General features: G+C 41.1%; 1 protein-coding gene across 1 annotated transcript; it reads left to right on the forward strand.

Annotated features, from left to right (window-relative positions):
* The first annotated feature begins 721 nt into the window (after positions 1–721).
* Positions 722–1,612, forward strand: LOC132053730 (uncharacterized). The gene is made up of 3 exons (XM_059445836.1): positions 722–905; positions 1,063–1,136; positions 1,232–1,612. The coding sequence occupies exons 1-3, from the start codon at positions 722–724 to the stop codon at positions 1,610–1,612; spliced, it is 639 nt and encodes a 212-aa protein (XP_059301819.1).
* The last annotated feature ends 12,416 nt before the right edge of the window (positions 1,613–14,028 follow it).

The raw sequence follows: 14,028 nt of genomic DNA on the forward strand, positions 1-14,028 counted from the left end.
GACTTCATGTTCATCTTAAACTCACGTTGGTCTACTCACAATGCAACAAATCTGAAATCTTTGAGATGTAACACGGTTGCAGATTCAGGATCCACCAATGCACCTGAGAAACAATCAGCAGAACCGGATAAAGTGGATGACATAGGGGATGATGATGAAGTTGAAAAAAGCAGTGAATCAGTCGCCTTTGGCAAAAATAAGATCTTTGGAAATGTCTCTCCTAGACAAACAACAAAAGCAAAGAGACAAGCAACACAAAATAGAGGAAAAAGTGTACCACCTAAGGCAATAGGTGGTATGCTAACAAGGAAAGCTTATGACAAAGGAAACTCTCAATGAATAGTTCACTCACTTGGAATATTAGGTCTGTAAATACTCAACAGGCCTTTGAGAGAGTGGTTTTGATGTATAGACAAAATCAATTCAACTATATTGCACTAATGGAACCTTTTCAACATTCACGACACATTGACATGTATAAATTATGGCTGGGAATGGGAACTTCATGGCACAACATTAATGGCAAAATATGGGTCTTTGTACATGAGGATTTTTAGGCGAAGGTTACAAAAGATACTACATAATTATTATCCATTACACTGACTAACTTGGAATCTGTCTGAGTGTTCAATATTACTCTGGTTTATGCAAGCACTGAAAGGGCTAATAGGATCAATTTGTGGGATGACTTATATAATCTATCAACAAACATGGTGACACGATGGATGGTTGGGGGGGGGGGGATTTTAATGTCATCCTAGATGCTACAGAGAAATTTGGTGGGTTTCCTGTTAATTATCTAGAAGTAGAAGACTTTGCACATTGCTTAAGGATTTGCCAGTCAGAGGATCTTGGATTTTCAGGAAGCACTTATACCTGGTGGAATGGAAGAGCTGATGAAGAATGTATTTTTAAAAGATTGGATAGATGTCTTGGAATTCAAGCCTTTCATAATTCATTCCCTAATTTTGAAGTGGAACACTTAATCAAACAAGGGTCTGACCATTCTCTATTAAAGCTATTCGATAGAACTGACACTATAATTATTAAGAAACCATTCAGGTTTCTTAACTTCTAGATCAAGGAAGACAGTTATTTGGACACTGTCAGGGAAAATTAGGAGGGGCATTATGAAGGTGATCCCTTTTTCAACATCCACAACAAAATGAAAAAGGTGAGTAGTGCATTGACTAAATGGAGCAAAGAAACATTTGGAGATATCTTTAAACAGGTTGCCACATTGGAAGAAGTGATTAAAGTCCATGAGGCAGAATTTGAACATCCTACAAAGGCGAATAGAGTGAGGTTGCAGAAAGTACAAGCAGATCTTATCAGGGTTTATGCAGTGGAGGAAAAGTTCTGGAAACAAATGGCAGGGTTACAATGGTTTAAAAACGGAGATAGAAATACAAAATTCTTTCATGCCTATGTGAATGGGAAAAGGAAGAGGTTACAAATCAAGAAAATTCAAGATCAAAATGGAGTGTGGCTGGAGCAGGAAGAAGAGATAACTCAAGAAGCTATTAGATTCTATTCTGATCAATTTTCTGAGGAGCAGATACCTATAAATTTTGAGTTATTGGATCACATACACCACCTCATAACAACTTAGTAGAATGCACAAATTAATGAGTTACCAGAAGAGGAAGAACTGAAGAAAGCAGTATTTGGGTTGAATTCAAATAGTGCAGGGGGCCCTGATGGATACACTGGAAAATTATTCCAATCTTACTGGAGCATAATTGTAAAGGATGTGGTGCAGATGGTGAGATCTTTCTTTTGTGGCCATGAACTTCCTACATAAATCACTTGTACAAATCTGGTGCTTATTCCTAAAAAGAAGGAGATTGGTTCATTCTCAAATCTGAGACCTATCAGTCTTAGTAATTTTACAATTAAAATATTCTCCAGAATCATTCATGAGAGGCTAGTTCATATACTGCCTAGCTTAATTCCCCCCCTCCCCCCAGTAGGCGGGATTTGTGAAGGGAAAAAGTATTGTAGAAAATATCTTGCTTGTCCAGTAGATTGTACATGATATGAAGTTAAGAGGTAGGCTTGCTAATCTTTGTTATCAAGTTGGATATGACAAAAGCATATGATAGTGTATCATGGCTGTTCTTAACAAAAGTGTTGAGGAAAATAGGTTTTGGAGAATTTCTAATAGACATGGTCTATAGAATCATCTCCAACAATTGGTATTCGATTCTTATTAATGGACAGCCTTGTGGCTTCTTCAAATCAACAAGGGGTGTTAAGCAGGGAGACCCTCTATCTCCTACTTTATTCATACTTGCTTCGGAATGTTTATCTAGGGCGCTGAATGCGTTGCACTATAACTCAAGGTTTTCGGGATTTGGAATGCCTAAGTGGAGCCCCTATATAAATCACCTGGCATATGCAGATGACACCATCATCTTTACTTCTGCTGAGGAACAATCTCTACAAGTGGTAATGGAAACTTTAGCAGCATATGAGAAAGTGAGTGGGCAGAAGATCAATAAAGGTAAGAGTGCAGTATTTCTCCATCATAATGTTACACAAGAGGTGGAAAGCTTGGTATATAACGATGCGGAATTCCTAGAAAGGAGTTTCCTTTCTGCTTGGGAGTACCAATATATTATGGAAGAAGAATGATAGCACATTACAAGGAAATTACTGATAATATCTTTAATAGGCTTAAATCTTGGACAGGAAAATTGTTATCGATTGGAGGAAGGGTTACACTTATAAGGCATGTACTACAAAGTATGCCTATTCATTTGCTATCAGCTTGTGATCCTCCCTCAGGGTTATTAGCACAAATCCATAGAATGTTTGCTAAATTTTTTTGGTGTAATTCAGTTGGGAATTCTAGCAAGCATTGGGTTTCCTGGACTACTTTGTATCATCCTCAAGAGGAAGGGGGATTGGGTTTTAGAAGCTTACAAGATGTTTCCAAGGCACTCTTTTCAAAGTTATGGTGGAATATCATAACCAAACAATCACTGTGGAGGATGTACATGAGTAACAAGTATCTAAAAAAAGATCATGCAGTCACTGTCCACTGGAAGAGAGAAACATAAATATGGAAGAAAATGTTGCAATGTAAAGATGAGAGAGAATCAGAAATCTAGTGGCAAACTAAGCAAGGAAATTCTTACTTTTGGCTTGATAACTGGACAGGACGGGGAGCACTATACAAACTTATTCCTGTAAACTTCAGAAGGGACAATACTGTGGTACTAATTAAAGAAGTGCTAACTGAATTGATGGGAAGAAGACATGATAAGGGAGTTGCTACCAAAGAATCTAGCTGATCATATTATCCGAAAGCTATGACCACTTTGGTCAAGGATGAGGCCGGACAAACCTTCTTTGGAAACCTGATTCTAGAGGCAAATTCACTTTTGGGACAACTTTTAATTTAATTAGACAAAGGGTGGAACCTCATATACTATACAAGAAGATGTGGGTAAAAGGTTTGCCTACCAAAATCTCATTCTTCTTGTGGAGATTATGGGGAGCAAAGGTACCATTGGATGATGTAGTGAAGAGATGGGGCTTTCAATTTCCTTCTAGGTGTTATTATTGTGAGGAACCAGAAATAGAAACCATATCTGATGTGTTTCTTGATTCACCAGTAGCACAATACACCTGGAAGTACTTTTGCAGACCTAAGGCATCAATATTCAAAACCTACATCTAAGTCAGCTTTTTAACTTATGGTGGGACGCTCATGTTAATTATCATGTAAAGTACTTCTTTCAGGTTGTTCTAGCTATCATAGTGTGGGAACTATGGAAGAGGAGAAATTCCATAAGACATGGAGGGAAAATGTCTAAGGTGAAGTTGATATATCAAAATATGCACAACATTATACTGTTCATGAAGGTAAGAAAAAGCAATTTCAAACAAACAGCCTACAACTGGGATACACTGGTGCAAACTTGGAAATCTTATGCCCCAAGAACTAAGGTGATTAGAGTTCTCTGGAAGACCCCTGATACTGGTTGGGTGAAATGCAATACTGATAGGGCGTCTAAATAAAATCCTGGAAGAGGATAATGGGGATTTTGTGTGAGAAATGAGACTGAAGACTTGATAGTTGCTAATGCAAAGGAGATGGAAGAACCAACTTGTACTAATACTCAGGCAGAAGCTATGGCTATAATACAAGCTCTGAGATATAGGGAGGAAAGGCAGTATCAGCAGATTATAATTGAAACAGACTTTATTTTATTAAAGAATATCATTCTCAAAGTTTGGGAAATTCCCTAGCAGATAATTGAAATAGTGGAGGAAATCTGGAGATTAATGAATAATAAAATAGTTAGGGTGATGCATATAATGAGAGAGGGTAATATGCTAGCAGATCACCTAGCTAATTTGGCACTTCCGGGAGTTGGGAATTCAAGGAAGGAGATTGATTAACACTGATAAGTTACAATTACCATACTTAAGGATCAGACCATACAAGAGATGAATAGACACATTGAAGGTGTTACACCTCTCGTTTTCGTCGCAAGCAGTCCCTGACTTATGGGTGGTCAATACCCTTAGTGTGGGGATCCGTATCCGAGTTTTTGAGAAATTAAGTGCCTTACCCCGCGTGTACCAAAGTGTAAGTATATGTTCTCTGCGATTTGATAGGATTTTAAGCTAAACGAATCGCATCGACGCAGACCGGAGCGACTCAGGGGAGTCTGCAAAAAACAGTCACCATCGACGGGCCATTGACACGATGAGCTATAGAGGTACACCATCCTTGCTCCACCGCCTCTGAAGTTTCAGGTGGCAAGTCGACAGAGCACGTCGACGAGCCGTCCACCTACCGTCGACCTGCACCACTGGAAATTTCTGGTTCCCTCTATATATATTTGACTCCCACGTTTTATTTTCATTATTTTCCACTTCCAAAATTAGAGAAAGTCCTAGAATATTCCTCTTAATAGTTTCCATCATCATAGTGAAGATTTAGCAAGATCCGAGCCCCGTAAACCCGAACTTGTGAAGGGAAAGTTGCTCCTAGGGTTCTATTGGAGTTGATTGGAGTTGAAGTTTGATTCTTGGAACCATAGACTCTTCAAGGTATGTATATGATTCCTACCTTTGTGTTTAAGTTAATTATCAAGAGTTTTAGTGGTTTTAAGCAAAGGAAATTATAGTCATGAAAGTTGTAAGTTGAATAAGAGTAGACTTGGACTTGAGGGCTATTTTAAGGGATGATTTGGAGTAGAATTGATTATATTTTAAGATGTAAGTATTGATATAGTTGTTGTTAGTATTGTTGTTGATATTTAAGTTAAATTGGAATTGAGGAATTAGTGAGTTATGAAGGAAATGTTGTCCAAACTTCGTTAAGTTCATTTTCCACTTCAGTTGGATGGTAAGTGTTATGAAGGAAATGTTGTCCAAACTTCGTTAAGTTCCTTTTCCAACTTTTACGAGTTCAAGATGTAGACGGCGATTAGATATGCTTCAAGGTATGTTAAGGCCATCCCTTTTATTCTTTTAGCAAGATCCTTATTATCTAAACGAACAAAGTAAGCAAGCGAGGTCCAAAGACTCTAATCCTAGATGGTACAGGATTCATCGTATCCTTGATTCCTTATGTTCATGTCCATGACTTCTAGAGATCTTTTGTTATCTAGAGTAATCCAAAGTATATCTTTCTTGAGTCTTTGATGCATTATATATATATATATATACAATAATTTTTTTACACCGTGCCTACATGGCCGGGCAGGACCACTACGGTGGGCGGCATATGGATGATGATGTATGATTACACTGTGCCTGTATGGCCCGGCAGCACCACTAGTAGGCAGCGTGAGATGATTATCGTCCCGGATGCGGGATGATATGATGGGATGCCGGATCGGGGATTATATATATATATATATATGTTTACACACACACACACACATACATCGGGATATATATTACATACATTATCGATTATATTTTGATCTATGCATATCATACACCACAGAGGTGTGTTCAGTCATACAGCTGCATTCAGATAGTCAGTTTGTTTATGAGTTTCAGATTCCTCTCATGATTCTTATATATATATATATATATATATACTCTTATGCCTTATATACTATATACATTATATATATTGACTCCCTTATTGCTCGGGGGGTTCATGGCGTTCATTAGAGGTTGTGTTCGCCGCGCGGGTACGGATAGACGTGACGGGCGGTCCCGCTAGTAGGACTCTTCATCTAGCGGTGGTCAGTGCGTTCCACTTAATCCAGAGCATCTGTTCATTTTGGTATGCTACTTTTGAGATATGGATATACATATGGGTATGACAGGGCCCTATCCCATCCTTTCTATAGCTTTTATTCCATTAGAGGTCTGTAGACAGTTATGTGTAGATGACTTGTGATGTAGCCTTGTCGGCTCCCATTCTTTTGTGTACAGTTCATGTGGCAGCCTAGTTGGCTTGCATTGTTATCATATATATATATATATATATATATACATATATCTATATGTATATTATTCTTTCATGAGTCAGTTTAATCCAGATTGAGTTGCTTGTGGGCCCTTATTATGTAGTATTATCTAGGTATGAGTATAGGGGTGTTTGGTCACTAGAGATCAGGCACTCGTCGCGACTCATCGGTTTGGGTCGTGACAGAAGTGGTATCAGAGCAGTTCCGTCCTAGGGTTGTCTACAGACCGTGTCTAGTAGAGTCTTATTTATGGGTGTGTCGTGCACCACACTTATAAACAGGAGGCTACAGGACATTTAGGAAATTGTCATTCTTTCTCTCTTAGATCGTGTGTTAAGAGTTCGCTTCCTAATAGTTTGTTCTGATTTCAGCGATGCCTCGCAAGAAAGCTACAGCTGTCCAGAAGGGCAAGAGAGTGGCTGGTGAGGCCACTAGTCGTACTCAGCGGGCTACCAGGGCTCGGGGCGAGTCTCAGAGTGAGAGCCCATCCCAGACTTCGCATACACCGCCTCCAGCACCTGCCCCAGTGCCCCAGTTCCTCAGCCAGATGCACCGGGCCAGGATATACGAGATGCTATACAATTATTGACTAGATTGGTAGCCGCTTAGGCTCAGCGGCAGGGAGTTGGCATTGATCAGGGAGACCGAGCCGGTAGTGCGAGTGTTAAGACTTTTCTCGGGTTAGATCCTCCAGAGTTTTCTGTGTTGAAGCAAAATATGGATCCTCAGGACTTTATTGATAGTATGCAGCGGACTTTGAGGGTTATGCACGCCGATGAGGTCGAGTCAGTGGAGCTGGCATCTTATAGGCTCCGTGATATTGCAGTGCAGTGGTATCAGGCATGGGAGCTGTCTAGGGGAGAGAATGCTCCTCCAGCCATTTGGCGAGAGTTTTCAGATGCTTTTATTCATCATTATTTACCACCAGAAGTCTGACGGGCCCGAGCAGATAGGTTCTTACGTATTGAGCAGGGCAGTATGAGTGTTCAGGAGTATTGTGTACACTTTGATTCTTTGGCTAGATATGCCCCAGCCATGGTGGCTGAGATGGAGGACAGAGTTCATCGCTTCGTGGTGGGTCTAGGGCCACATTTGATAGATGAGTGTACGACAGCTGCATTATAGCCGGGCATGGATATTTCCCGTATACAAGCATATGCGCAGAATTTAGAGGATCGCAAGCGTCAGCAGAGGGCAGAGCGCGAGCGTGACCAGAGCCATGGTAGGAGGGCCAGATCCTTAGATATGGCTGGTGAGTTCAGGGGAGGACAGAGACAGCAGCATTCTCGGTATTCATTTCATTCAGCAGGGAGTGCACCTCAGCGGTTTTCAGGCCCTAGATTTGATCGGTCTTCTTATTCAGGAGTGGGCCAGAGTTCTAGAGCATCAGGTTCTCAGCATAGACCAGAGTCAGGCCAGATGAGACCACCTGTACCGCGGTGTGCCCAGTGCGGTAGATTACATTCCGGACAGTGTCGATTTGGATCGAATGCTTGTTATGCTTGTGGCCAGCCAGGTCATGTGATGAGGGAGTGTCCGTCGAGGGGTGGTGTAGGCATTGTCTAGCCTACAGGGTCCGTAGCTGGTTCTTCTTTGTCAGTACGCCCTTCAGGGCAAGTTTCTCAGACATCAGCGGGACGTGGTAGAGGAAGGAGTGGAGCATCTAGCTCGAGTGGGCCTCAGCACCGTGTTTATGCATTAGCCGGCAGATAGGATCGTGAGTCGTCTCCTAATGTGGTTACAGGTATATTATCAATTTCCTCCTATGATGTATACGCACTGATTGATCCAGGTTCCACCTTATCATATGTTATACCATTTGTTGCTAGTAAGTTTGGGATAGAGCCTGAATTGATTGAGCCGTTTGAGGTGTCGACGCTAGTTGGTGATCCAGTTATAGCTAGGCGAGTATATCGAGGCTGTGTTGTGATGGTTTGTAACCGCCATACCCTATCAGATTTAATTGAATTAGACATGATTGATTTCGATGTTATTATGGGCATGGATTGGTTGGTTTCCTGTTATGCTAATGTTGATTGCAGAACAAAGGTAGTTCGATTCTAGTTTCCCGATGAGCCAGTCCTAGAGTGGAAGGGTAATGCTGCTTCACCGAGGGGTAGGTTTATTTCCTACCTTAAGGCAAGGAAGATGATCAGAAAAGGGTATATTTATCACCTAGTTCGGGTCCAGGATGTGCAAGCAGAGTCACCGACCCTTCAGTCTGTCCCTGTGGTCAATGAGTTTCCAGAGGTGTTTCCGGATGAGCTTCCAGGCATTCCACCAGAACAGGAGATTGATTTTACTATTGATTTGTTGCCATATACTCAGCTAATATCTATTCCTCCTTATAGAATGGCACCTGCGGAGTTGAAAGAATTGAAGGAGCAATTGCGGGATTTACTCGAGAAAGGCTTTATTAGGCCTAGTACATCACCGTGGGGAGCGCCGGTATTATTTGTAAGAAAGAAGGATGGCTCTTTGCGAATGTGTATTGATTATCGGCAATTGAATAAAGTGACTGTAAAGAATAAGTATCCACTTTCGAGGATTGATGATTTATTTGACCAATTGCAAGGCGCCAAATATTTCTCGAAGATAGATTTGAGATCGGGATATCATCAGGTTAGGGTGAAGGAGGAAGATATTCCGAAGACGACATTCAGGACTAGATATGGGCACTATGAGTTTCGTGTCATGTCATTTGGGTTAACTAATGCTCCAGCTGTATTCATGGACTTGATGAATTGTGTATTCAGACCCTTCCTAGATCTGTTCGTGATTGTGTTTATAGATGATATTCTGGTTTATTCTTCGTCAGAGGCTGAACATGCAGATCATCTACGTGCAGTGCTTAGAGTTCTTCGAGATAGAGAATTATATGCAAAGTTTTCCAAGTGTGAGTTCTGGTTGAACTCTGTGGCTTTTCTTGGTCACATTATTTCAGATGAAGGCATTAAAGTGGATACTCAAAAGATTGAAGCTGTGAAGAATTGGCCAAGGCCCACGACACCAATGGAGATACGTAGTTTCTTGGGCCTAGCAGGATATTATAGAAGATTTGTGGAAGGATTTTCTTCTCTTTCAGCCCCATTGACCAAGTTGACTCAGAAATCAGCTAAGTTCCAGTGGATATATGCATGTGAGCGGAATTTCCAAATGTTGAAGGACAAGTTGACCTCAGCACCCGTCTTAACTCTTCCAGAAGGAACAGAAGGTTATGTGATATATTGTGATGCTTCAGGTATTGGTTTGGGCTGTGTATTGATGCAACACGACAAGGTTATTGCTTATGCTTTAAGATAGCTGAAATAGCACGAGAAGAATTATCCAACTCATGATCTTGAATTAGCAGCGGAGATTCATGCCCTGAAAATGTGGAGGCACTATCTATACGGTGTCCATGTTGATATCTATACCGATCATAAGAGCCTCCAGTATATCTTTAAGTAGAAGGACTTGAATTTACGTCAAAGGCGATGGCTAGAGTTGCTGAAAGATTACGACGTGGATATTCTGTACCATCCTGGAAAAGCTAATGTAGTAGCTGATGCTCTTAGTCGTAAATCCATGGGTAGTTTGTCATATGTGCAGCCGGAGAAAAGGGAGATAGCCCGCGAAGTTCGCCAACTAGCCAGCCTTGGAGTTCGGCTATTAGATTCAGGTGATGCAGGAATTACGATCCAAGATACAGCGATGTCATCTTTGGTAGCGGAGATAAAGGAACGTCAGTATGAAGATCCTGTTCTAGTTCATTACCGAGATACGACTCCTCAGAAAGAAAAGACACCCTTTGTGATTACAGGAGATGGAGTACTCAGGTATCGAGGTAGATTATGTGTTCCTAATGTTGCAGGACTTCGTCAGCAGGTTATGGGAGAAGCTCATTATTCTCGGTATTCTATTCACCCGGGCACAACAAAAATGTATCATGATCTCAAGGAAGTTTATTGGTGGGATGGAATGAAAAGAGACATAGCAGAATTTGTCGCTCAATGTCCGAATTGTCAACAAGTCAAGATAGAGCACCAGAAGCCCGGAGGTTTATTACAGGCTATGGAGATTCCAACATGGAAATGGGAGGTAATCAATATGGATTTCATTACAGGTTTGCCCCGTACTCCGCGGAAGTATGATTCGATATGGGTCATAGTTGATAGGCTTACAAAGTCAGCCCATTTCTGCCTATCAGAACTACTTATTCAGCTGAAGATTATGCGAAGCTTTATCTTAAGGAGATTGTATGACTTCATGGTGTTCCTACAACCATTATTTCAGATAGAAGGGTGCAGTTCACAGCTAATTTCTGGAAATCTTTTCAGAATGGATTGGGGACTCAGGTGAGTCTTAGTACTGCATTTCATCTACAGACAGGCAGAGCGTACTATACAGACACTTGAGGACATGCTAAGAGCTTGTGTGATTGACTTCCGAGGTAGTTGGGATGATCATTTGCCTCTTATTGAGTTTGCATATAATAACAGTTACCATTTTAGTATTCAGATGGCTCCTTATGAGGCTTTATATGGGCGGAGATATAGGTCACCTATAGGATGGTTCGATGTGGTAGAAAATCAGTTAGCAGGCCCAGATTTAATACAGCAAGCAGTTGACAAAGTGAAAGTGATTCAAGAAAGATTACTAGCGGCGCAGAGTCGACAGAAATCCTATGCAGATAATCGGCGGCGCAAGTTAGAGTTTGAGGTAGGAGATTGGGTTTTCCTGAAAGTTTCACCTATGAAGGGAGTGATGAGATTTGGCAAGAAGGGTAAGTTGAGCCCTCGATACATTGGGCCATATAGAATTATTCGTACAGTGGGTAAGGTGGCATATGAGTTAGAACTACCTTCTGAGTTGGAGTCAGTACATCCGGTATTCCATGTGTCCATGCTCCGCAAGTGTATAGGAGATCCTTCGAGAGTTGTACCGGTAGATGATATCCAGGTGACTGAGCGGTTAGCATATGAGGAAATCCCAGTGGCTATACTTGGATAGCAAGTTCGTCGATTGCGAACTAAGGATGTGGCTTCTGTTAAAGTTCTTTGGAGAAATAATAATGTTGAAGAAATGACTTGGGAAGCTGAAGAGGAAATGAAGGCTAAGTACCCGTATTTGTTTCCGTCATCTCAGGAGGCTCAGTCTGAGGCATCATCTCCCCCAGGTATTGATTTCATTTATAGTTATGGTGATTGGTCGTGTGAGGCCATGGTGTTGTATATTTTGGCATGTGGCCCTGTGTGGCATTATTTTGGGTTGTTGTGTACAGGATGGATTGGCATATTTACAGGGGAGACTGTCAAAAATTTTATAGCCCATAACTTGTATAAACATTCGAGGACGAATGTTTCTAAGGGGGGAGAATGTTACACCTCTCGTTTTTGTCGCAAGTAGTCCTTAGCTTATGGGTGGTCTATACCCTTAGTACTGGGATCCGTATCCGAGTTTTTGAGAAATTAAGTGCCTTACCCCGCGTGTACCAAAGTGTAAGTATATGTTCTTTGCGATTTGATAGGATTTGAAGCTAAACGAATCGAATCGACGCAAGCCGGAGCGAGTCAGGAGAGTCTATAGAAATCAGTCATCATCGATGGGCTGTTGACACGTCGACGAGCCATCGTGGTGCACCATCCCTGCTCCACCGCCTCTGAAGTTTCAGGTGGCAGGTCGACGGAGCACGTCGACGAGCCGTCGACCCACCGTCGACCCGCACCACTGGAACTTTCTAGTTCCCTCTATATATATTTGACCCTCACGTTTTATTCTCATTATTTTCCACTTCCAAAATTAGAGAAAGTCCTAGAATATTCCTCTTAATATTTTCCATCATCATAGTGAAGATTTAGCAAGATCCGAGCCCCGTAAACCCGAGCTTGTGAAGGGAAAGTTGCTCCTAGGGTTCTATTGGAGTTGTTAAGCTTTGGAATTGGAGTTGAAGTTTGATTCTTGGAACCCTAGACTCCTCAAGGTATGTATATGATTCCTACCTTTGTGTTTAAGTTAATTATCAAGAGTTTTAGTGGTTTTAAGCAAAGGAAATTATAGTTATGAAAGTTGTAAGTTGAATAAGAGTAGAGTTGGACTTGAGGGCTATTTTGAGGGATGATTTGGAGTAGAATTGATTATATTTTGATATGTAAGTATTGATATGGTTGTTGTTAGTATTGTTGTTGATATTTAAGTTAAATTGGAATTGAGGAATTAGTGAGTTATGAAGGAGATGTTGTCCGAACTTCGTTAAGTCCCTTTTTCACTTGAATTGGATGGTAAGTGTTATAAAGGGTCTAATTGTGGTCTATGTTATCTTGGTTGTAGACTTACGAGTTCAAGAAGTAGACGTTGGACGATTAGATACGCTTCAAGGTATGTTAAGGCTATCCCTTTTATTTTTTTGGCATGATCCTTATTAGCTAAACGAACAAAGTAAGTGAGCGAGGTCCAAAGACTCTAATCTTAGATGGTACAGGATTCATCGTATCCTTGATTCCTTATGTTCATGTCCATGACTTCTAGAGATATTTTGTTATCTAGAGTAATCCGGAGTGTACCTTTCATGAGTCTTTCATGCATTATATATATACACACACACGCGCGCACACATATGTACAGCTATTTTTTTATACCGTGCCTACATGGCCGGGCAGGACCACTACGGTGGGCGGCATATGGATGATGATGTATGATTACACCGTGCCTATATGGCCGGGCAGCACCACTAGTGGGCGGCGTGAGATGATTATCGTCCCGGATGCGGGATTATATGAGATATGGATCGGGCCGTACGTTCCTCGATACTATTATATGATATATATCACATATATATCCACAACATTATCATTATATTTTGATCTATGCATATCATACACCGTAGAGGTGTCTTCGGTCATATATATGCATTCAAATATATATATATATATTGTTTATGAGTTTATATATATTCCTCTTCATGATTCTTTTATATATGTTACTCTTATGCCTTGCATACTCAGTACATTGTCCGTACTGACTCCCCTATTGCTCGGAGGGCTGCGTTCATGCCCGCAGGTACAGGTAGACAGATATGTGGTCCAACTCAGTAGGACCTTCATCCAGTGGTGGTCAGTGCGCTCCACTTGATCCGGAGCAGCAATTCATTTTGGTATGCCACTTTTGAGATATGGATATACATATAGGTATGACAGGGCCCTATCCTGTCCTTTCTACAGCTTTTATTCCAGTAGAGGTCTGTAGACAGTTATGTGTAGATGACATATGTCGTAGCCTTGTTGGCTCCTATTCTTTTGTGTACAGTTCATGTGACAACCTAGTCGGCTTGCATTGTTGCCTTCAGTATATATATACATATGCACAGTTCCTGATATTATTCTTTCATGAGTCAGTTTAATCCAGATTGAGTTGCTTATGGGCCCTTATTATGTAGTATTATCCAAGATTTAGTATAGGGGTGTTTGGTCACTAAAGATCAGGCACTCGTCGCGGCTCATTGGTTTGGGTCGTGACAGCAAGAAGGAGGACAAGTCATTTTTTCCATGTTCAAATCCTGTTGTTGGAGGAGAACATGGGAAATAATTTTTATCTAACATTA

Source organism: Lycium ferocissimum, chromosome 4 (genome assembly GCF_029784015.1).
Source record: "Lycium ferocissimum isolate CSIRO_LF1 chromosome 4, AGI_CSIRO_Lferr_CH_V1, whole genome shotgun sequence".
In the NCBI taxonomy this organism is placed as follows: domain Eukaryota; kingdom Viridiplantae; phylum Streptophyta; class Magnoliopsida; order Solanales; family Solanaceae; genus Lycium; species Lycium ferocissimum.